This window comes from Diceros bicornis, chromosome 11 (assembly GCF_020826845.1).
Source record: "Diceros bicornis minor isolate mBicDic1 chromosome 11, mDicBic1.mat.cur, whole genome shotgun sequence".
Taxonomy (NCBI): Eukaryota; Metazoa; Chordata; class Mammalia; order Perissodactyla; family Rhinocerotidae; genus Diceros; species Diceros bicornis.
The window spans coordinates 12,347,039-12,371,681 of NC_080750.1; the positions used below are offsets into that span (position 1 = coordinate 12,347,039).

General features: G+C 38.4%; 1 protein-coding gene across 1 annotated transcript in view; it reads left to right on the plus strand.

The window, feature by feature from the left end:
* The window catches only part of LOC131411274 (bifunctional heparan sulfate N-deacetylase/N-sulfotransferase 3), a 145,640-nt gene extending 121,950 nt beyond the window's left edge, over positions 1 to 23,690 (plus strand). Inside the window, exons 11-13 of the mRNA XM_058549961.1 lie at positions 680 to 789; positions 16,998 to 17,100; positions 23,289 to 23,690. Of these exons, the coding sequence (XP_058405944.1) occupies positions 680 to 789; positions 16,998 to 17,100; positions 23,289 to 23,408 (333 nt within the window). The 3' untranslated portion in view covers positions 23,409 to 23,690. The remainder of the gene's footprint in view (positions 1 to 679; positions 790 to 16,997; positions 17,101 to 23,288) is intronic.
* The last annotated feature ends 953 nt before the right edge of the window (positions 23,691 to 24,643 follow it).

Below are 24,643 nucleotides of genomic sequence, written 5' to 3' on the forward strand. Positions count from 1 at the left end.
AATATTGGAGAAGAGGTGTGAGCAAGAGTTGCATTGCAGGCTTTGTGGCCCTCCATCATTATCTCCTGTCAATTTATGTTGCTGGGTCCACCTCCCTCCCTCACCAGAGTAACAAGCAAATTCTTCCGCTTAGTCTGTGGAGGAACTTCTGTCCACGTCCACATTCTCTGGGAGTCGTACTTTTTCCTCCGAATAGATTATCAAAGTATTTCTTAAATCTTTACAGTGCTACCCCCTTAAATGGAATCATGGAGAATGATGTGTCCTCTGTCTCATTACACCTGGTCTTATTATAACCACTTTTCTTTTCTGCAGTGCTCCTTCCCAGCTTCAATGATGGAATCATTGTTTTGTCTGTTTGTAAACTTGGTTTCCATTTGTAATTCTGTAGTCGTAGTTCTTAAACTGTTTTGGTCCCCTCACCTGGCTTTTTTGTTTTCATAGTGTTTGCGGGACTTCCCAGATTACAAAACATGACTGCATTTAATTAGTGTGATTTATTTCGTGTTCCAGGTCATTAATGAGGATGGCCTGGTTAAGTCTAACAAGAATGCATGCAAATCCCCAGTACAATGTCTCTCACTGAATAAATTCTGAGTGCAGAAATTTTTTATTGTGCAGTTACATGACTTTTTTCAATGTGCATTGTCTTTGTTTTTTTATTTCTTTGGTAATTTAGTTGCTAATTATCGATGGGCAACAGCTAAGAACTGATCCTGCTACAGTGATGGATGAAGTACAGAAATTTCTAGGAGTCTCTCCTCATTATAATTATTCAGAAGCTTTAACGTAAGTTTATATTCTAATTAATTTATTGAAATTTCAGCAGAGAACTGGTTTTAAAGAAATTGTAGTTTGGTGATACAATCGTTGAGTTAGCTGCTTCTTACATACTGATTATTTTCCAGTTTGACATTAACTACTTGGGAAAGAACGTTTCAACAGTATGTCAAAGAAACGTCCTAAACCTTCTGTTGATTTCTAACTATGAAAGATTTCCCCTGGAAGGAAAGCAGAGAAACAGTTATAAATCTCAAAACCAACAACTAACCTTAGAAGAGGCTATTTAAAATAAGTTGGTGAGGGCCGGCCCCGTGGCTTGGCGATTAAGTGCGTGCGCTCCGTTGCTGGCGGCCCAGGTTCAGATCCCGGGATCGCACCGACGCACCGCCTCTCCGGCCATGCTGAGGCCGCGTCCCACGTACAGCAACTGGAAGGATGTGCAGCTATGACAGACAACTATCTACTGGGGCGTTGGGGGAAAAATAAATAAATAAAATCTTTAAAAAAAAAAAGATTAAGGTATTTTATAAAAAAAAATAAAATAAGTTGGTGAGCGCTAAGCCTATTTAACAGACAATATCGGGACCTCTTGGAAGTGTAAAGAGGTGATTACGTGGTTTATGAATTCACTCCTCTCTCTTTTGTGCAGTTTTCAAAAACAATGTCATACAGCAAGAAATAGCCCAATAGGTGACTGAATAGGCAGAGAGAGATGTGCTGTTATTACTCGTACACATACTTCTATTTTTCGCTTCTTTGTCTTTACCCACTGTGTGTCTGACCCTGTCACCTAACCTTCAGAGGCCTCAGCAGTGACAGCTCTGGTTTGGTTTTCTTGTGCTGGTTCTCTCTGATTTTCTTAGGTAATTGACTCCACTGGGCGGGGACTAGGGTGAGGCAAGGGAGAGGCTCGAGGATTTAAGGACTCACTCTCAGGCGTTTGCACAGCCCTGACAGTGAGTGCCTCCTTAAATCTTGCACCCCAGGTGCCTCTCTGACCTCACCTTAATCCTGACTCTGGACTTCATTCAGCATGTTACTTTGTCCATTTATAACGGTTGGCAATCAGATTTATGAGGGTTGTGTTCGTTCCTGTTTCACATGCCAAGAGCGACTGGAAGATACTGAGTTGGATGGGCCGTGGCCCATTTTTTAATTTTTAGGCTCATAGACTGAGCCTTAAAGAAACTGAAAAAGACTATATTATGGAATTCTTCCATAGAGCTCAGTTCCATATATCAACTGATTTTCTCTTTTCCTTGTGCTTTGTATCCTGTAGCAATTTAGAAAGTGAGAGGCAGGATTCATTTACCTTTCAGCATCCCTTACAGTAAAAGACTGGCAGAAAAACATCAAATACTGCTTACATCATATGTAGAGACACGTAAGAGAGACATTTTGGTTTAGAGGACAAAGCAGTAGGTGGAACGCGAGTTCTGAGCTTGCTTCCTGAGAGTCATTTACTTTGCTGTTACTATTAACTGTCTGACCTCTGTGTTTTCTATACTACGAGTACTACCGAGCTTTGTAGAGCTTAGTTCAAGTCCTAACACAGACACTAGCCTTGGGTATTGAACTTTCAGCTTGACCCTAGAGAAAGCTGAGTGATTTTAGTTTGCAGTTAGAAATTCAAGTCCACTTTCTGCTTTCTATCTTTTTAAGTATCTCTTAGAAAAGAAAGCTTTTATTTTCTAAACAGTTTTCTATTCAAGTTGGCTTATCTTTGGGTCTTTTTTATACAATATATAGCAAAGCATTGTATTTCAGACAGGAGAAGTGGAGTGTTCTATAAAGACATCATCTCCTTTTCGTAGGGAATGGTCCTTGACCTGCCTGCTGGGTAATTGTCTGCTTTGCATCCAGCTCAGCAGCAAGGTTTTTATTCACCTCCTCTGCTGACAAAAGGGAGTGTAAACTTAAGAGAAGTAATATCAAAGCAATGTACTGTTTACAAAGAACTGTGGGTCGCTTTGCACCTGGGATGTATCTGGCTACAATTACCCATTATATGATTCTCTAGCCTGGTTGGGGGCTCAGTGGGTGAAGCAGCAAGATAAGATATGTGACACCACAATTTCTGGTCCGGCAGGGCTGCCCAAGCTCTCACCCCGCTGACAGAGATAATGTACTGCCATTCAGTTTCTTTGTATATTTTCTTGTCAATCATCAGTTCGTCTGACACATCTTGTAAAAACCTGCAGTGTACCTGTTGTAGAATATTTGGAATTTCATGTCATTGTCTTAGGTCTAAACTGGTCTAAATCCTCCTTCATCCATGCCCTTTGTAGATGTTCTGAATCATAATTTAGTTACTCTTGTTAAAGTAACTATACTGGTTAAGTTGCTTCTGTGGTGCTTTGGACATGTTGGGGGTGACTAGGGGTACAAAATGTACATTCTCAGCAATGTCATTTATTGCTTCATATTTTTCATGCTGGTGATAGTGAAGTTTCTCTTTGGTACTTAAAAAAATATTCATTTAAAGTCCTCTAAGAATGTACTGAACTGCAAACAGATATGAATTCTCAACTAACCACATAAATCCAGTTCTTTGCACACAGTAGAATGAGTGGATGAAACTAGACCTATACAAAGGTTTTATCAAACAATCTTGGCATCAAATACTACTCCAATTTAAGAGATCTATAAACTGATTATCTTCAATATTAAAAAATTCTAGTTTCAAAACTATTTTCAAGAAAAAGGGCAAATTCCATTGTCAAGAGTGTTATTTATTCCTTTCCACAATCGCTAAAGAAAGTATTCAAGACTTCTAAATTTCCTACAGTCTTTGGGTAGTCTATATAGTCTTAAAATGATTTAGTACTGTCATCACTGATTTTAAATGACATACTGAATATGTAAAGAAAAAAAATCTGACTTTCTTAATGAATGTGGGTGTGATTTGAAATAAGCCAGTATAAGCTTTAAACAATATAAATGGGAACTTTCCCATTCAACTAAGTAAATTAGCATTTTACAATTCTTGTTCAACATAACCTTAATCCCTAAATTGTAAATAGGATTGATACACTGACATTATTTTAGCTTTTATGTTATGTGTTATATAGTGCTTTAAAGCTGAGTGATCATTTGAGAGAAAGCAAGAAAAATAATGCTTATCATGGAATTATGCTAATTTGTATAAACTAAAATGAAAAATATAAACTTTTAATTTTTCCATGAGTATATCCATTCAAAATTATATCTAGCCATCAATTACCATGACAAGATTCTTCACACTTAGAAACACTAGTTAGTTAAATACCTGAACCTAACGTCTTTATTTCTCAGTCAACTTGTTTGTTAACATGAATTTTAACATGAGTTACATGAATTTTTAATACTAATTGACTGTGAAAACTTCAATAAATGGACAATATGGATTTGAAGGCCAGGGGTTGAATAAAGATTGTGTGTGTGTTTGCTTTGTTCTGTGGATGGGGCTTACTAAGCCATAAAGAACTAAAGCTGCCTCAAAATTCACAAGGACTTCAATTGCTTCTAACATCACTTCCCCTGGCGACCAAATTTATAATGCCCAAGAATTCTTTCCCATCCCATTTTATATGAGTTTGAGTAAAAATGGGCCACATTGGGGCCGGCCCCATGGCTTAGCGGTTGGGTGAGTGTGCTCCACTACTGGCGGCCCGGGTTCGGATCCCGGGCACGTCCCATGCACCACTTCTCCCGCAATGCTGAGGCCGCGTCCCGCATGCAGCAGCTAGAAGGATGTGCAACTATGACATGCAACTATCTGCTAGGGCTTTGGGGAGAAAAAGGGAGGAGGATTGGTGGTGGATGTTGGCTCAGAGCTGGTCTTCCTCTGCAAAAAAGGAGGAGGATTGACACGGATGTTAGCTCAGGGCTGATCTTCCTCAGAAAAAAAAAAAAAATGGGCCACATTGAAACTTTTTTAGTAGCAAAAAACAGTAGCCAGAGTAGCTAAAATCTGTTGATTCTCTAGATGACATGTGAAAGGGCACCTAGAAAGGGCACCTTTTCACAGTAGTGAAAAAAATAGTCTATTCCAGTTTCTTATGATGAATTTGTTTTTAAACGTGGTTGTAACATTTCATATAAGTATCTATTCATATGTTCTAAGTATTTTACATATATTTCTTCATAACAACACTACATGACGGGTACTATTAGCTCTATTTTTCAGCTAAAAAACGTGGGGCACAGAAAAGCTAAGCCAAAAGTCACTCAGCAAGTAAAATTGAGGAGGCAGTATTGAAACTCAATCAGTCCTCTGGAGCCTACACTGCCGATATATTTAGCTCTTCAAATTGGCACAAGATGTTAGAACTGGAGAAAAACAATACTATGAATTTTTACTAATGAATAGTATATCAACAGGAAATACTTCCTTTAAAAAACTGAAACCTTAAAATAAGCTTTTAAGGTTGTCTCAGAGTAGGAGTCAAGATGGCGGCGTAAGCAGACTCTGAACTCACCTCCTCCCGCGGACACAGCCAATTTACAACGACTCGTGGAAAAATTACCCCTGAGACAGAACTGAAAACTGGATAAGAGGAACTCCTGCAACAACGGACAATCCTAACTGGGGTAGAAGAGGCAGAGACTCCCTTCTGGAGAGGAAAAACACCGCCTTCACAAGCCGCCAGCTTCACAGCCGCCGGGAGCAGCTCACAGGTGCGCAGCCTCCCTGGAGGCGCGGGGCCCTGAGCCGGGAGTGCCCCCGCTGTGGGCATTTTGTGGACCCAGCACAATCGAGACCAGCGGCATAATATCTGACTGTGCCTGCTACTAAAGCAGTGGGGAGGACCCCCAGAAAACCCGGTTCACAAAGAAACTAAAACTGGCTCTTAAAGGGCCCACGCACAAACTCACCCATTCCAGAAAGCATCCTAAAATCACCAGAAAGAAAGGTGCACAGTGCTTTGGTGACAAGAGACTCACCTAATAGGCCCTGAGTGCATCTCGGTGAGGGGTGAGACCTCTCCAGGGACTGGGACATTGGCGGCGGCCATTGTTGTGGCCTGGTGTGAGCGTGCTGACACAGACGCCATTGGAGTTCTCCCTGAGGCCTGCTAGCCCAGGGTCTGCTCCACCCCCTAGAGCACCGATTTAATCCAGCTCAGCCAGGGCAGGCAGCCCACCCTAGAGACTGGCCCCACCCAACAACAAGCCCTCAGGCAACGTGTGGGCCTGCATAGATTGGTGACTGGATTCTCTGCAGCCTGGCAACTGAGCCGACTTGAGCGGGCAGGGTGTGCACGAGGAGCGGGTAGAGAGTGTGGGGCGGTGGTGGAGTGTGTGGGGCTCCTGCCATGGAGAGACTGGGTCCGCTTGGGGAGGTCGGGGCGCTCACACGGGGCAGGACTGTGTTGGCAGTGGTGTGGACCTGTGGGCAGCAGGGCTTGTCAGCTGCAGAAGACTTATGCTTCTCAAAGACCCACATAGGAGGTTTGCCCCACCTTCCAAAGCCTGAAACAATTGGGTGCTCCTGTGCCTGAGGCCAGCCCCACCCAGCTGCAATCCTCAGAGAGCTGACAAGAGACGTAAGAGGCTAGAGGCTTACAGCATTTGTAAGGCCCTGAGCCTAACAACCTGCCACGCTGGGGGCCTACTCAGTTAAAAGAAATACTGCAACACCAATGTGGTATTAGAACTTGCAGCCAACCGTGCTGGGGCTCCCCACACCTGATAAAGAGACGGAAGGGCCCACAACAACTACAAGCAGCTGAGCATAACAACAGCTGGCCAGGAGCATAACTCAGCCTCCCTGGGCACCTACAGGGAGAGCTAACAGGCCACAATAGAAGGACACACGTAGCCCACATAGGGGTCACCCCTGGAACATTGAGAACTGAGGGAAGCACACTGGAAGCCTCCTAAGGCATCACTTACATAAGGTCACCTATCCAAGAGCAGGAGACGTAGCTGACCTACCTAATACGTAGAAACAAGCACAGGGAAAGAGGCAAAATGAGGAGGCAAAAGAATACATTCCAAGTAAGGGAACAGGACAAAACCCCAGAAAAGGAACTAAGTGAAACAGAAATGAGCAACCTACCCAACAGAGAGTTCAAACTAAGAGTGTTAAGGATGCTCACTGATCTGGGGAGAAGAATAGATGAACTCAGTGAGAATGTCAACAAAGAAATGGAAGATATAAAAAAGAACCAATCAGAAATGACAAATACAATACTGGAAATGAAAAATTCATTAGAGGGACTCAAAAGCAGAGTAGAGGATACAGAAGAACGGATCTGTGAGCTAGAAGAAAGACTAGAAGAAATTACCCAAGCTGAACAGGTAAAAGAGAAAAGAATTAAAAAGACTGAGGACAGTCTAAGGGACCTCTGGGACAACATCAAGCGCACTAACATCCGTGTTATAGGTGTCCCAGAAGGAGAAGAGCGAGACAAGGGGGCAGAGAATCTATTTCAAGAAATAATAGATGAAAACTTCCCAAACCTAAGGAAGGAAACAGACATCCAGGTACAGGAAGCACAGAGAGCCCCAAACAAGATAAACCCAAAGAGGCCCACACCAAAACACATCATAATCAAAATGTCCAGAATTAAAGATAAAGAGAGAATCCTAAAAGCCGCAAGAGAAAGTCAAGTTACATATAAAGGAAACCCCATAAGGCTATCAGCTGACTTCTCAGCAGAAACCTTACAGGCTAGAAGAGAATGGCACGATATATTTAAAGTGCTAAAAGGAAAAAACTTACAGCCAAGAATACTCTACCCAGCAAGGTTATCATTCAAAATGGAAGGAGAGATCAAAATTTTCCCAGATAAGCAAAAATTAAAGGAGTTTGTCACCAAGAAACCAGTGCTACAAGAAATGTTAAAGGCACTGATTTAAGGGGAAAAGAGAAGACCATAAATAGGAAAAATTATTTATTTCCATGATTAGAACGTAATGGATACAAATGTACAAAAAAGAGGTTAGATATGATATCAAAAACATAAAAGGAGGGAGGAGGGGAGTTAAAGAGTACAGCTTTCAGACAGAGGTCAAACTAAAGTGACCATCAATTCTGTATAGCAGAAGTAAGGAACAGAGAAGGACTACTAAAACACTGAGAAAAAAAAAAAAAGTTAAAAAATGGCAGTAAGTACATACTTATCAATAGCTACTTTAAACGTCAATGGACTAAATGCTCCAATTAAAAGGCATAGGGTGGCTGACTGGATAAAAAAACAAGACCCATATATATGCTGCATACAAGAGACACACTTCAGACCTAAAGACACTCACAAACTGAAAGTGAAGGGATGGAAAAAGATACTCCACGCAAATGGCAAAGAAAAGAAAGCTGGGGTAGCAGTACTCATATCAGACAAAATAGACTTTAAAACAAAAACTGTAAAAAGAGACAAAGAAGGGCATTACATAATGATCAAGGGAACAATCCAACAAGAGGATATAACACTTGTAAATATCTCTGCACCCAATGTAGGTGCACCTAAATATATAAAGCAATTATTAACAGACATAAAAACAGAAATAGACAGTAACACAATAATAGTAGGGGACTTTAACACTCCACTTACACCAACGGATAGATCATCCAAACAGAAGATCAATAAGGAAACATTGGCCTTAAACGACACACTAGAACAGATGCACCTAGTAGATATATACAGAGCATTCCATCCAAAAACCGAAGAATACACGTTCTTTTCAAACGCACATGGGACATTCTCCAGGATTGATCACATATTAGGCCACAAAACAAGTCTCCATAAATTTAAGAAGATTGAAATAATACCAACCATCTTTTCTGACCACAACGGTATGAAACTAGAAATCAACTATAGGAAGAAAATCAGAAAAGCCACAAATACATGGAGATTAAACAAAATGCTACTGAACAACAACTGGGTTAATGAAGAAATCAAAAAATACCTGGAGACAAATGAAAATGAAAATACGACATGCCAGAATTTATGGGATACAGCAAAAGCGGTTCTAAGAGGGAAGTTTATAGCGATACAGGCCTATCTCGACAAACAAGAAAAATCTCAAATAAACAATCTAACAATGCACCTAAAGGAACTGGAAAAACAAGAACAAACAAAGCCCAAAATCAGTAGAAGAAGGGAAATAATAAAAATCAGAGCAGAAATAAATGAAATAGAGACCAAAAAAACAATAGCAAAAATTAATAAAACCAAGAGCTGGTTCTTTGAAAAGATCAACAAAATAGACAAACCTTTAGCTAGACTCACCAAGAAAAAAAGAGAGAAGGCACAAATAAGTAAAATCAGAAATGAAAAGGAGAGGTTACAACAGACACCTCAGAAATACAAAAGATTATAAGAGAATACTATGAAAAGCTATATGCCAACCAATTCGACAATCTGGAAGAAATGGATAAATTCTTAGAATCATACAACCTTCCAAAACTGGATCAAGAAGAAGTAGAGAATTTGAATAAACCAATCACCAGTAAGGAGATCGAAACAGTAATCAAAAACCTCCCCAAAAATAAAAGTCCAGGACCAGACGGCTTCCCTGGGGAATTCTACCAAACGTTCAAAGAAGACTTAATACCTATCCTTCTCAAACTCTTCCAAAAAATTGAGGAGGGTGGGAAGCTCCCTAACTCATTCTACGAAGCTGACATTACCCTGATACCAAAATCAGACAAGGACAACACAAAAAAAAAAAAGAAAATTACAGGCCAATATCACTGATGAACATCGATGCGAAAATCCTCAACAAAATACTAGCAAATCACATACAACAATACATTAAAAAGATTATACACCATGATCAAGTGGGATTTATTCAAGGTATGCAGGGATGGTTTAACATTCGCAAATCAATCAAGGTAATACACCACATTAATAAAATGAAGAACAAAAATCACATGATCATCTCAATAGATGCAGAGAAAGCATTCGACAAGATACAGCATCCATTTATGATAAAAACTCTGAATAAAATGGGTATAGAAGGAAAGTACCTCAACATAATAAAGGCCATATATGACAAACACACAGCTAATATCATCCTCAATGGTGAAAAACTGAAAGCTATCCGTCTAAGAACAGGAACCAGACAAGGATGCCCACTGTCACCACTCCTATTTAACATAGTATTGGAAGTCCTAGCCAGAGCAATCAGGCAAGAGAAAGAAATAAAAGGGATCCAAATTGGAAAGGAAGAAGTGAAACTGTCACTATTTGCAGATGACATGATTTTATATATAGAAAACCCTAAAGAATCCAGCAGAAAACTGTTAGAAGTAATAAACGAATATGGTAAAGTTGCAGGATACAAAATCAACATACAAAAATCGGTTGCATTTCTGTACACTAACAACGAAGTAGCAGAAAGAGAAATTAAGAATACCATCCCATTTACAATTGCAACAAAAAGAATAAAATACCTAGGAATAAACTTAACCAAAGAGGTGAAAGATCTGTACACCGAAAACTATAAAACATTTCTGAAAGAAATTGAAGAAGACACAAAGAAATGGAAAGATATTCCGTGCTCTTGGATTGGAAGAATTAACATAGTTAAGATGTCCATACTTCCTAAAGCCATCTATAGATTCAATGCAATCCCTATCAAAGTTCCAACAACGTTTTTCACAGAAATAGAACAAAGAATCCTAAAATTTATATGGAACAACAAAAGACCCTGAATAGCTAAAGGAATCCTGAGAAAAAAGAACAAAGCTGGAGGTATCACACTCCCTGATTTCAAAATATACTACAAAGCTATAGTAACCAAAACAGCATGGTACTGGCACAAAAACAGACACACAGATCAATGGAATAGAATCGAAAGCCCAGAAATAAACCCACACATCTATGGACAGCTAATCTTTGACAAAGGAGCCAAGAACATACAATGGGGAAAAGAAAGTCTCTTCAACAAATGGTGTTGGGAAAACTGGATAGCCACATGCAAAAAAATGAAAGTAGACCCTTACCTTACACCATGCACAAAAATTAACTCCAAATGGATTAAAGACTTGAATGTAAGACCTGAAACTATGAAACTTCTAGAAGAAAACATAGGCAGTACGCTCTTCCACATCGGTCTTAGCAACATCTTTTCAAACACCACATCTGACCGGGCAAGAGAAACAATAGAAAAAATAAACAAATGGGACTAGATCAAACTAAAAAGCTTCTGCACAGCAAAGGAAACCATCAACAAAACGAAAAGACAACCTAACAATTGGGAGAAGATATTTGCAAACCATACATCTGATAAGGGCTTAATCTCCAAAATATATAAAGAACTCATGCATCTCAACAACAAAAAAACTACCAACCCAATTAAAACATGGGCAAAAGATCTGAACAGACATTTCTCCAAAGAAGATATACACATGGCCAACAGACACATGAAAAGATGTTCAAAATCACTAACGATCAGGGAAATGCAAATCAAAACTACAATGAGATATCACCTCACGCCTGTCAGAATGGCTATAATTAACAAGACAGGAAACAATATGTGTTGGAGAGGATGTGGAGAAAAGGGAACTCTCATACACTGCTGGTGGGAGTGCAAACTGGTGCAGCAACTATGGAAAACAGTATGGAGATTCCTCAAAAAATCAAGGATAGAACTACCATATGATCCAGCTATTCCATTGTTGGGTATTTATCCAAAGAACTTGAAAACACCAATTTGCAAAGGTACATGCACCCCTGTGTTCATTGCAGCGTTATTCACAATAGCCAAGACTTGGAAGCAACCTAAGTGCCCATCAAGGGACGAATGGATAAAGAAGCTGTGGTATATATACACAATGGAATACTACTCAGCCATAAGAAACGATGAAATCCAGGCATTTGTGACAACATGGATGGACATTGAGGGTATAATGCAAAGTGAAATAAGTCAGAGGGAGAAGGTCAAATACCGTATGATTTCCTTCATTAAGTAGTAGATAATAACAACGATAAACAAACACATAGGGACAGAGATTGGATTGGTGGTTACCAGAGGGGAAGGGGGGAGGGAGGAGGGTGAAAGGGATAATTTGGTACATGTGTGTGGTGATGGGTTGTAATTAGTATTTTGGTGGTGAACATGATGTAGTCCATGCAGAAATAGAAGTACAATGATGTACACCTGAAATTTTTACAATGTTATAAACCAATAAAAAAATAAATAAATAAAATAAAATAAAATAAAATAAGGTTGTCTCAGACTTTATTATAAAAAGAATCTATCTCCATGACACACTGTCACTTTGCATAGTAAATGTGTAATCATACTGACATGCAAATTAAAACCATATTGAACTACCACTAGAATGGCTATAATGCAAAAGACAATAGCAAATGTGGGCAAGAATGTGGAGAAACTGGAACCCTCATATATTGCTGATGGTAATGTACAATATATGGCCACTTTGGAAAAGCAGTTTTGCAGTTTCTTAAAAATCAAACAGAAGTTTACAAACAATCCAGTGCCACTCCTAGGAACCTACCCCAAGAGAAATGAAAACCTATGTCCACTTGTTCATGGCAGCATTATTCATAATAGCCAAAAACTGGAACCAATCCAAATGTTCACCAACTGGTAAATGGATTAACAAAATTTGGCATAGCCACACCAGCCAAAAAAAGGAAATGTCCAGAAAAGACAAATTTAGAGCCAGAAAGCAGATCAGTTCTTGCCTGGAGCTGGGAGGTGACAGCAGGGATTGACTACAATGGACTCTAAGGGATGGGGGGGTGGAAATGTTCTAAAACTGGATTGTGGTGACAGTTGTACAGCTATATAAATTTGCTACAAATCATTGAATTGTACACTTAAAATGGGTGTTATGATATGTAAATTATACCTCAAAAAAGCTGTTAAAAATAAAATGTGTATCAATAAATTGGTTCATTAAATCACAAAAGTATGTTTGTAGAGAGGGAACTGACAAAAATAACTTCTGTGCTTGCCCCATATTAGTAACACCTAAACGATGGTGTTTTGGTTTTGAAATTCACCTGCACTGTTGCAATTCAGTGTTCTCTCATGGAAACGTCATTTCAATTTAAAGGTATTTCAACCATACTTGAACCTACTAAGTATAATCTGCATGTTCCCTAGGATTCACCTGCCCAAAGGTAAAATTCAAGTCACATTTTCCTTAATATAGAAATGTTACCAGTTGGAGAAATGTTACCAGTTGAAGGCTGAATCATTGGAGAAACCTGATTGTCCCTGCCCACATGTCTCTTTCAGTTATTTCTAGATGACCCCAGGTGATATTCCACACAAACTGAAGAACCACTCCATTCTCGTTTTACTCTTTAATTCAGCAAAGTTTTATTGAGTGACTGTTATGTGCATGCTTCTGGGGACTCAATGATGAACAAAATATCCCACTTCCAGGAAGGGGTAACCATAGAGAGACACTAAACAACACATACAACTTTCTCCCAGATGTTCACTTCCTGGAAGCCTTTAAAGGAGGGTCCTAGCCATGAGTAGTGCCTTGCGCAATGTCTAGCTGCCAGTGCCTACATGAAAAGGCTGCTTCCTTGCCCTTCCACCAGGAATCAGGAGCAGCTGCTAATCTTCAGAGGGCCACTGCTGATATTCTAAACAGATGTGGGCAGACGATCTTTCTCCATCCCCCGTCAAGCTTCTTCGCTTGAGCTCCGAAATAACATTGCTGTGTCCTCAAACTCACAAGGTCCTTCATCAACATCAGTCCCTTCACCTTCTACTGCAGGCAACCTGGCAAATAAACATATCTCCCGTCTACCTTCCTCGCCATTTCATTTCCACTCCTATACACTTACCCCAGCGCCTCAGATCTGAGGCATACAGATGCCTGGGCTAGATGCCCCCTCCACACACACATTTTTTTCTCAATAAAGCCCAGCATGACAGCCTGCTGCATAAGATAAAATCAATTAGTAGAGATGAAAGAAAAACCTATTTTTCTTTTGATTTTTAATTTTAACGTGTGAAGTTCAGTGTTTCTTAAAAAAAAAAATTCTGTCAGAAGGATGCTCATTTTACTGTAAAGCATATGTACGTTCCAGACATGTATCTATAGTTAGGTGTATTAGCAAAAAATAATAATAATAATGATAGTTGGTCTGAATTTTGATTACTTAAATACTTAAAATGAGTCAGAATTCAATTGTGGAAATAGCTAATGACAAAGTGTTAATGAAAAATATTACATCAATAGCAGACTTCTAGAAATGTTATTGTATTAGAGCTTCTCAGCTTTCATGTACAGATCATTTAAATAATAGTCTTTTTTAATGCTCTCCTTTCTTCTACCTCTATCTATGGAACTAATTTATTCAGTTGCCTTACTGATTCAACAAGAATCTAAACAACATAAAGACATTTCACGTTGTGTTCTGATCTCACACAATTGCTTTAATAATGAGAAACGGGTTTTGTATAAGTGGGCTATGAGTAACATTTCAGTGCCTCTAATACCCAAAACAGTACAGAGGCAGAAATCTAGGTTTGCTTTCTTTTCATAGGGCCATAGTTATAAACTCTACAAGATTAGCTACATAAAGACTACCCTCCAAATCACACTCTCCAAATACGCACACATTCAATCAGTATAATTTTAAATCAGCTTTATTGATGTATAATTTACATGTAATAAAATCCACCCATTTTACTTCTACAGTTTGATGAATTTTGACAAACATGTACAGTTGTGTACACCACCACAGTCAAGATGTGGAACATTTCCATTAATCCAAAAAGTTTCCTCATGCTCCTTTGCAGTCAATCCTTTCTCCTCACGCCTGACCCCTAGCAACCACTGATCTACTTTCTGTCACTTAGCATAGTGCTTTTGAGATTCTTCCATGTTGTTACATCTATCAGTAATTAGTTCTTTTTTATTGTTGAGTAATACTCCATTTTATGGATATACCACAATTTATCTTTTCACCAGTTGATAGACAGGGTTGTTTCCATCTGGGGGCTACTATGAACATTTGTGTACAGATCTTTTGTCTGGACATATATTTTCATTTCTCTTGGGTAAATACCTAGAAATGGGGTTGGTATGTCATATAATAATTATGTATTTAACTTTATAAGAAATGTTCCAAACTGGCTCTAATATTTTTAATTTCTACCAACAAAGTATAACAGTTCTAGTTGTTCCACATCTTTGCCAACACTTGGTATTGGGCTTTTTAAATTTAGTCATTTTAGTGAGTGTGTAGTGGTATTTCATTTGTGATTTTCTTATTGAGTTATATATTCTGAATACGTCTTTTATTATATACATGTTTTACAAACATTTTCACCCAATATTTGGCTTCCCTTTTCATTTTCTTAAGTGTTTTAGAAAAACAAAAGTTTTAGATATTGATGTATTCAAAATTCTCATTATAGTTCTTTTATCACTTATCCTAAAAAATCTTTGCCTAACATTGTAACATTTGTAACATTGTAAAATGTTACAAAAATTTTCTGTTTTTTTTCCTATGTTTACTTCCATAATTTTTACAGTTTTAGCTCTTAGCTTTAGGTCTATGATACATTTCAAGTTAATTTTTCTTACAGTGTGAGGTGAGGGTCAGTATTCATATTTTCCATATAGACATCCAATTTTTCCAGTTCAAATTGTTTAAAAGACTGTCCTTTCCCATCAGATTACCTGGGCACTTGTTTTTGAAAATCAGTTGACCATAGATGTGTTGGTCTATTTCTGGACTCTGTTTTGTTCCACTGATACACTGGTGCCAATACCACACAGCCTTGATTACTACAGCATTATAATAAATCTTGATATTAAATTGTATAAGATCTCCAACTTTGCTCTCCTTTTTCAAATTGTTTTCGCTTGTCTAGGTCCTTTTGCATTTCCACGTACATTTTAGAATCATCTTTTCAATTTCTACCAAAAAAAAATCTGTTGGAATCACATTGAATCTGTAGACAAATTTGGAGAGAGTTGATATTTTAAAAATATTTAGTCTCCTGATCTATGTACCTCGTTTAGCTCTCTTTTTTGTTTATGTCTTCTATAATTTCTCTTAATAATGTTTTGTAGTTTTCAGTGTGCAGATCTTACACATATTTTGTGTTACATTTATCCCTAAGTATTTAATGTTTTTATGCTGATTTAAATGTGTTTTTATTTCAATTTCCAATTGTTCATTGTTCACATTATAATTTTAAGAAAAAGTTGGAAGCAGTTTTCTGAGAATTAGTATGGATTAAAGACAAAACGCAAAAGTGGCCCTACGTGATAATTCTTTCTAACGAAGAAGAAATTATGGCAATAGAACCATTGAATAACAAAAGCAATGTGAAAGAAATATCATTGCTGACTATTACATTCGCTTTTACATTCAAGCATGGAAATTACTATTTATTCATAATGAAGGATAATACAAAACATACCCAGAGACCACCAAAGAAGGAAAGGCCCTAGACCTAGAGTCAGGAGGCCTAATACTTAAAGTATATAGTCCAAGATAAATAAATCTTGACAAACATTTCCTTCTTTTTCATTTTTTATTCAACTAACCTTTGGTGAGCATTCACAAAAAGCCAAACACTATGCTAAGTGCCATAAAATAAGAAGAATCTTACACTCCATATCATTAAGAGGTTATAATGAAAGCTCAAATGAGAAAGAGTTATATGAAATATTTTGGTAAACTAAAATATAAATTTAATGTGCTACTATTATTTTGATTATAATTATGCCATGAAAATCCACATTTATGGGTGCTGTTACTTTAATACACAGCTCATACCAAAATAAGGAAGTGGCTCTGGAAAAAAATTAAATGGATTATAGCTAAAGAACTCTAAAATTAATCACTCTGTGACACACCAAAACCCTTTCTCTTACATCACCCTGTAATTGTATGGTACATGTACCATGTAGATCCATAGATATGGATGAAGCCTGACTTACCACTTTTAAACCCTACAAAGGCAAAGATCGGGCTTGAAATTTATAAAATTTTTCCTTCCAGATGAAGGAGGTAGGCTTATTAGTTTCTATTAATAGGAGACCTTCTGCTGACAATTTTTCTATTAGGAATCTGGCAAACTCACAAATATGACAGATGGACTGAGAATTCAGAAATATGCCAAAAGACTTTATGCAAATGATGTAGTCAAAAAATATACCAGTTTCCCTGGTTATAGATTAATATCCAAAAAAAATATTCATGTTTTTAGTCATTATATCTTATAAATTGCTTGAAAAATACTTTTTTTGTGTTTCGTATCTTTATTTTTAGGTTTGATTCTCATAAAGGTTTCTGGTGTCAGTTACTGGAAGAAGGTAAAACAAAATGCCTTGGAAAGAGCAAAGGAAGAAAATACCCTCCAATGGATCCTGATGTAAGTACAGAGGTTAAAAATAAAAACTAAATAAGCAAAACGATAAATAATAATATATCCATTTTCTTAGAAAAATGGTTAAAATCAAAATTCAGCCTTTCTAAAAATTAAAAGTGACATCTGGATTTCAGTGCAGCCAGGTTGCTTGTTTTGATTTTTCCAATGATGTATTACCTGTCATGCAAGAATAAAGAAAAACAATAGAATTTGCCATTTTGAATCAGAACAAAAAAAGCAACATCTCCTTCCAGAAAGAATGATACGTTTACAGAAATTTTAGCATTAAAAATGTTAACTGAGGGGCTGGCCCATAGCATAGCGGTTAAGTACGCATGCTCCGCTGCTGGCAGCCTGGGTTCGGATCCCGGGCGCACACCGATGCACAGCTTGTTGGGCCATGCTGTGGCAGCATCCCATATAAAGTGGAGGAAGATGGGCACGGATGTTAGCTCAGGGCCAGTCTTCCTCAGCAAAAAGAGGAGGATTGGCATGGATGTTAGCTCAGGGCTGATCTTCCTCACCAAAAAAAACAAAAAAAAAAATGTTAACTGAAACCAAGCCAGGAAATATATGTTGATACATATTGGATGTCAATAGAAATTTAAAATAGAACCAAAAGATGTTTTTTTTTTTCTTTTTTTTTACTGAGTTACTCTATAGTAGTAAGTGTAGCCTGTATAATAATATTAATTACTGATATACTAAGCTTTGAATGGTTAATATACTAATAAGATGAAAGAATGAATATATTTCCCAAATGTTTAACATACCAGCAGATAATTTAGGCTTTGGAGAATGGAGACACCCAGACATGGTGGTATGTATGTAGCACCTCATGTCTGCTCTGTTCAGAATAGTGACATGGCAGTCACTTAATGCTGCAGTTTTCTCAGTTTGTAGACCCTATGTTTTTACCTTAATGCTCATTTCACATATATTAAAATTTATTAATATTATTTTGATTTCATATTCATTTCAGTTAATATATAATTTGGACATAAAAATGCAAGTAGATTGATTTTGTACAAATTTTTTAAAACTCAGATATTAAAGGGCTGGCCCAGTGGCGTAGTAGTTAAGTTCACATGCTCTGCTTCTGCAGCCCGGGGGTTGCAGGCCTGGATCCCCGGCGCAGACCTACACTCTACTCATCAAGCTGTGCTGTGGTGGCATCCCACATACAAAATAGAGGAATATTGGCACAGATGTTAGTTCAGGGACAATCTTCCTCAAGCAAAAAGAGAAAGATTGGCAACAAAGGTTAGCTCAGGCCCAATCTTCCTCACAAAAATAAAAAAAAAACCCTCAGAAATTAAAATATTACTTGGGATTTTTTTCCCACAGTGTTTAATACATTATGTTAACTAAGAGTCACACAGTGATCTGAGAAGCCTAAGATGGTCTGAACTTATCTGAATACTTTTTGAATACTTGAAGACTTTGAGAACCTTTTTTTATTCCAACCTGATAGAGACAGGGCCTGTCCTCACCAAGCTCATAATTATATTCTATCTAAAAGGCATTGTGGGGGTTCTTCCTGTTGTCCTGATCAACAAATTACATTCTCAGAACTCCAGTTTTCCTTGGTTGATTATTAAAACATGCCTTCAGAGCACTATGAAAACAATCCTCACACATTAATAGAAATTCAAGAGCAATTTCCATAGTATTTCAAGAAAGTAATACAAAATATATCATTTTCATTTATGTCAAAGCTATTTCTCTATATATTTATTAAAACTAAAACACTTAAAAGACACTGTAGACCATCTTTCTTAGCATTTTATTTTATTCCTATCCAAGACAGACATACCGGGACATATTAAATTTGGTGGTAGAGAAGGATAAGCGAAACATAACTTTTCAGGATATCAGTACTTCTCTATCTGTCAGCAAGGTTACATGCAATACATTACTAAGATCCTTTTTTTACTCAGACACTTCTGACACCAAATATGTGGGTTTTTCCATACCAAGCAATTCTCCAATTTCCTGCAGATGCCAACTAGGTGACCTAGAATTTAATTCAGTTCTGACACTAACTACCCAGAGTTAGCACATACCCCATGGGTAAGGGCCCAGTCATACAAGACTGCCCTCCCCCCCAACCCCTGCTTCAGACTCTAATAGCAAGTAGTGGGTCCCCAGGATACTCACACTCCTGTCTAACTTGGCTACAAATTGGAGGTTCCCACAACCCCCTCCTCAGGTTTTGTAATTGGCTGTAATGGTTCACAGAACCCAGGGAAACACTTTACTTACTATTACCGGGGAAACACTTTACTTCCTGTTATTATAAAGGATACAAAGGAACAGCCAGCTGAAGAGGTACATAGGACAAGGTCTGGAAGGGTCCTGAGCACAGGAGCTTCTGTCCCTGAGGAGTTTGAGGTCTATCGCCCTCCTGGCATGGATGCATTAGCAACCCTGAAGCTCTCCAAATCCCTTCATTTAAGGTTTTTATGGAGGTTCCATTACGTAGGCATGATGGATTAAATCATTGGCCATTGGTGATTATCTCAATCCCCAGTCGCATTTCCCTTCCCAGGAGGCCAGAGGGTGGGGCTCAAAGTTCCAACCCTCCAATCATATGTTTGGTTCCTCTAGCAACCAGCCCCTATCTGAAAGTATCTGGGGTCCCACCAAGAATCATCTCATTAGCATAAACTCTGGTGTGGTTTAAAGAGGCTTATTATGATTGACTAAAAGTCACTTGACACTCGTATCACTCAGGAAATTACAAGGGTTTTAGGAGCTCTGTGCCAGGAACCAGAGATGAAAACCAAATATATATTTCTTATTATATTGCAACATCATATACATACTAGGTTTATTTGAGGGAGTAGAGTGGCTGATTTTGTGCAAATAGTGTCCCGAGAGGAGGCAAGAGTGAAGGAGCCCTCACAGAGGCGACGGACACACGCATGTGTAGAACGGATTAGAGTAGGCAGCACTGTCACCACCCTGCTTGCGTCTCCTCCTTCTACAGAAAAACGCCCTACCTTCCTCTCCACCGTCACCAAAACGCCACAGGATGCATTTGATCCTCGGACATTAAGAATGTTGTTGGCCTGATTCCATTTCGACTTTGTTTATCAAAATATATTGTAGGAAAGGAATAAAAACTGACATTTTAAATTACCACCACTAAATCGATTCTCTCTCCAAATCAAAAGCATATAACAGATTCCTTAGTTTAATTATAGGCCAATAAACAACGTGATACTGAATTTACTATATGATTCCTTCTTTTTATCATATTTTCATATTATGAAAGTATGTATTATTATTCTTTCATCTTATTATATTATTTCACATGAGCATGCATGAAGTAGTCAGACTACATTGGCATAGTTAGCATGTATCCTATTTGTGATCCTACCATCTAAAATATCCTCCCTTCTGAATGGTCATCAGATAACAATGTTGTACAGTAAATCCTGCATACCACCACGTTCTGTCCTAGTACCTTCTGGCCTGAACATATTAGACTTTTACAAACAGGACATGTCGTACTTTGCCAATCTCATATCAGTTACCTTGAGGGAGCAAAGCAACAAAAGGAAGGGGTACTTGATTATGGGGACATGATTATGGGGACACACATACAGTAGTCCTCCGTCATCTGCAGGGGATACATTCCATGACCCCCAGTGGATGCCTGAAACAGCAGGCAGTACTGAACCCTATATATACTATGTTTTTTCCTATACATACATATCTGTGATAAAGTTTAATTTAAAAATTAGGCATAGTAAGAGATTAACAACAATAACTAATAATAAAATAGAACAATTATAACAATATACATTAGTAAAAGTTATGCAAATATGGTCTCTCTCTCTCTCAAAATACCTTATTGTATTGTACTCACTATTCTTGTGATGATGTGAGGTGATACAACGCCTATGTGATGAGATGAAGTGAGGTGAATGACATAGACATTGTGATGTAGCATTAGGCTACTATTGACCTTCTGACCATACGTCAGGAGGATCATCTGCTTCTGGACTGAGGTTGCCCGCAGGTAACTGGACCTGTGGAAAGCAAAACCACGGATAAGTGGGGGCTACTGTACACACATAATAGGGCACAGGACAAGGGTTTGGCTACAGAGACAGCACTGATACAGGCAGGCAAGTTTGAAAATGATGCTCCAAAAGGCCAATAAATTGAGGTATAGTCAAAATAGTCTTCAGTATCAGGAGGTTCAATCCAAACTCCAAAGAGATGGATAGTAGAAATGGATGCCAGGAGGTTCAACTCTGAAGCTAGTTAAGATCTCGGACAATCACTACCACATGGGAAATTTAGGGAGCAAGCCGGCAGGAGCTGGGCAGCCCCGGGCTGCCGTTGTTCCAAGCAGGGCTTCAGTCATAAGGAGGACAAGGCGAAGTGAGATGTTAAGAGAGAGCACAACGGGGATGTTCAGAAACTCAGACTCTACACAAAGACCTAGGGCTCATCCCTGCATTCCAGGTCTGACTGGCAGCAAAGGAGGCAGAGAATGATCAGGCTCTCAGAGGAAGTATCTGGGAAATAAATTTATCTCCACCTTTCTCTGACCTGAGTATGCCAGCTGGGCCTATCAGTGGCCTTAGAGCTAATGAGTGAGGAAGACCAAAAACAGAGAAACGAGACAGGCTGACACATAAACCACACAAAGGCTTGGTTCTCCCTTGATCACAGTGATGGTCAGGAGACAGCACAAATGTTCAGTCTGGGTCCAACGGCCATGATGACTGCAAAAATCACTACGCCACACTGAAATTTCAATACAAAAGGAGACTTTTTTTTCCTATGGCATTTAAAATGGAGTAACCGATATGACATTTAAAAAGAATGGCACAAGGAATTAAATAAAAACTTTTTAAAAGTTCAACTCAACTAAAAATCTCAGAATAATATAAAGCAGGGAGGTACAGATACAGATGCAGAAACCCCCCCTTCACAGCATGCCTGACACCGGTCACCCACACTCTACATAAACCCCACCAAATGCCATGTCACGACACAGCCCTTCCCATTTTTGACTATTTCAATTTTTAAAATATTTTTTTTTATTGAATGGAAATCTACCTCCCTATAAGTCAGGATAATTTACAAGGTATTCGTCGTCTTCTTTGGTCAAATAGTGCAAGTATACCAGGTTACAGGTTTTCCTGGTCACCTACTGCATTTTTAAGGCTTACCACAATACTGTTCTAGCAGCAAGTATTTTGTATATGCCTTAAAAGATCTATTAAGAAAGTATTACCTTCAAAATCTAAATGAAAATTAATGATGACAGGGGAGTATTTTATGTTATAGATTTACCAAATTAACTCTTTCTCTAAAGCTAGGATGATTTTAATAGAGCATAATATTAGATCCAATCAGTTGTTACAACTATATTTCTGGCAACTCAGTCTAGTTATTTTAACATTTAATTCTGCACAATCAAATAAATCACCCGTGGGGCTGGCCCGGTGGCGTAGTAGTTAAGTTTGCACGTTCCCCTTCGGCAGTCGGGTTCACAGGTTCGGATCCTGAGCACAGACCTACTCACCACTCGTCAAGCCATGCTGAGGCGTTGTCCCACATAGAAGAGGTACAACTCTACAACTGTGATACACAACTATGCACTGGGGCTTTGGGGAGAAAAAAGAAAAAGAGGAAGATTGGCAACAGATGTTAGCACAGGGCCAATCTTCCTCAGGAAAAAAAAAAAAGGAAACCACCTTATGAAAAAGGAAAAATAAATAAATAAATCACGTTTCATACAAAAGCTCTTTCCCTAGTAAAAACGGTGTATGTGTGTAGAGTGTGTGTTTTGAAGAACAGAGTCACTGTGTTTATATTGTGCTAAATAGTCTACATGCCTAAAGTAAATTTCAATCCAGGTATGGGGTACTTGATATAGATCTAAACATCATCAAAGTATATGATGTGGGCCAGCCCCGTGGCTTAGCGGTTAAGTGCGCGTGCTCCGCTGCTGGCGGCCCGGGTTTGGATCCTGGGCGTGCACCGTCGCACCGATTCTCCGGCCATGCTGGGGCCGCGTCCCACATACAGCAACTGGAAGAATGTGCAGCTATGACGTACAACTATCTACTGGGGCTTTGGGGGAAAAAAATAAAATAAAAAAGTATATGAAGTATACTTTAATAAACAAAGTCAATGTACTTTTGTCTCCCCTCCCACCCCAGAGCAGAGCATTTCTGTCCAGCTACTATCGAGACCACAACGTGGACCTCTCAAAGCTGCTGCACAAGCTGGGGCAGCCTCTGCCGTCCTGGCTGAGACAAGAGCTGCAGAAGGTGAGGTAGCGCTGAGAGGGAACGGCTGGAGAACCCACCTTCCCTGTGACACTCACCTTTCCCGAAGCTTCCAGAAGCTACCAAAAGGCTGTTTAAAAATATACCTCTTCCACTGAGAAAAAGAACCAAGTCCCTTCCATGTGCTGGCATGTGGATGATTAGAAAAAACAAAAAGTGTCTGTTACGAGCCTCGAGGCCTGTGGCCTTTCCCTTAACCCACGACTGAGCCTGTGGGATTACTTCGACTACTGTGCACTCGTGTGGAAGTCAATAATACAACCAGTACAAATAGCAAACACGAATGCAGAACTGTTCCATTCGTAGTAATATTTACACTTTTATATATCAACTAAGATTGTGTCTCTGTAGATTTTTAGACCACGGTTTGCCTGTACAATGTTTTCTCATTCTTTGATTCTATAAAGTGTCCTACAAAACAAAAAGCAAAATAAACATCACAATGTAGCATAAAATGCCAAAAGCATAACACCCATGAAAAATGCTTGCCAAAATATAAATCCACTGAAGTATTTAGAAAGAATTGTAAATTACAATTTGTGCTAGATATGAAAGTGGAAAAGTTATATATGAGCTTTTTCTGCATCCAAAAAAGATAAAATAAAATAAACACCATAGCAAAAAAAAAAAAAGTGATTTTTCATACACATAGTCTAGTGCATTTAGGTAAAAATTACTAATTCCTCTATCATAACGTAATTGTTATACTGAAAGATATGTTGTAAATCCATTGGATGGTAAATAGAAACGCACTGCGTATTCCAAAACAGTAACTAATAATGTAAGGTGTACTGACTGAATCCTCTAAACGGGAGAAATTTAGGGGTCTGAAGATATATCGTTGACAGCTTATGTCCCCTTTCTGTGAACTGCAAATCTATTCCACTAGTCCTCACTGATTCTACAGAAATGCTTGCATAGAATTGGAGGTGTATGTCATCTCCAGAAACAGACTGACTTTAAATGTGAATAACTTTTTTTTAATGTTCCCCAGAACAAAACCTATTAAATAAAAACTAAGGACAGTTTCTCTAGATGATATGTTAGGTTATTTGCATTGAAATTATAGAAAAACTACATTTTTCCAGATAGTTCAAAATGAAATTGTGTAATGTAGAGATTTATAACAAAAAACAAATTAATATATGATTTTTAACCTGCTATTTGCAATGATACTTTTAATATAAGGCAGAAAAAAATAAGCAGGGCTGAGTCCCATTTTCTTA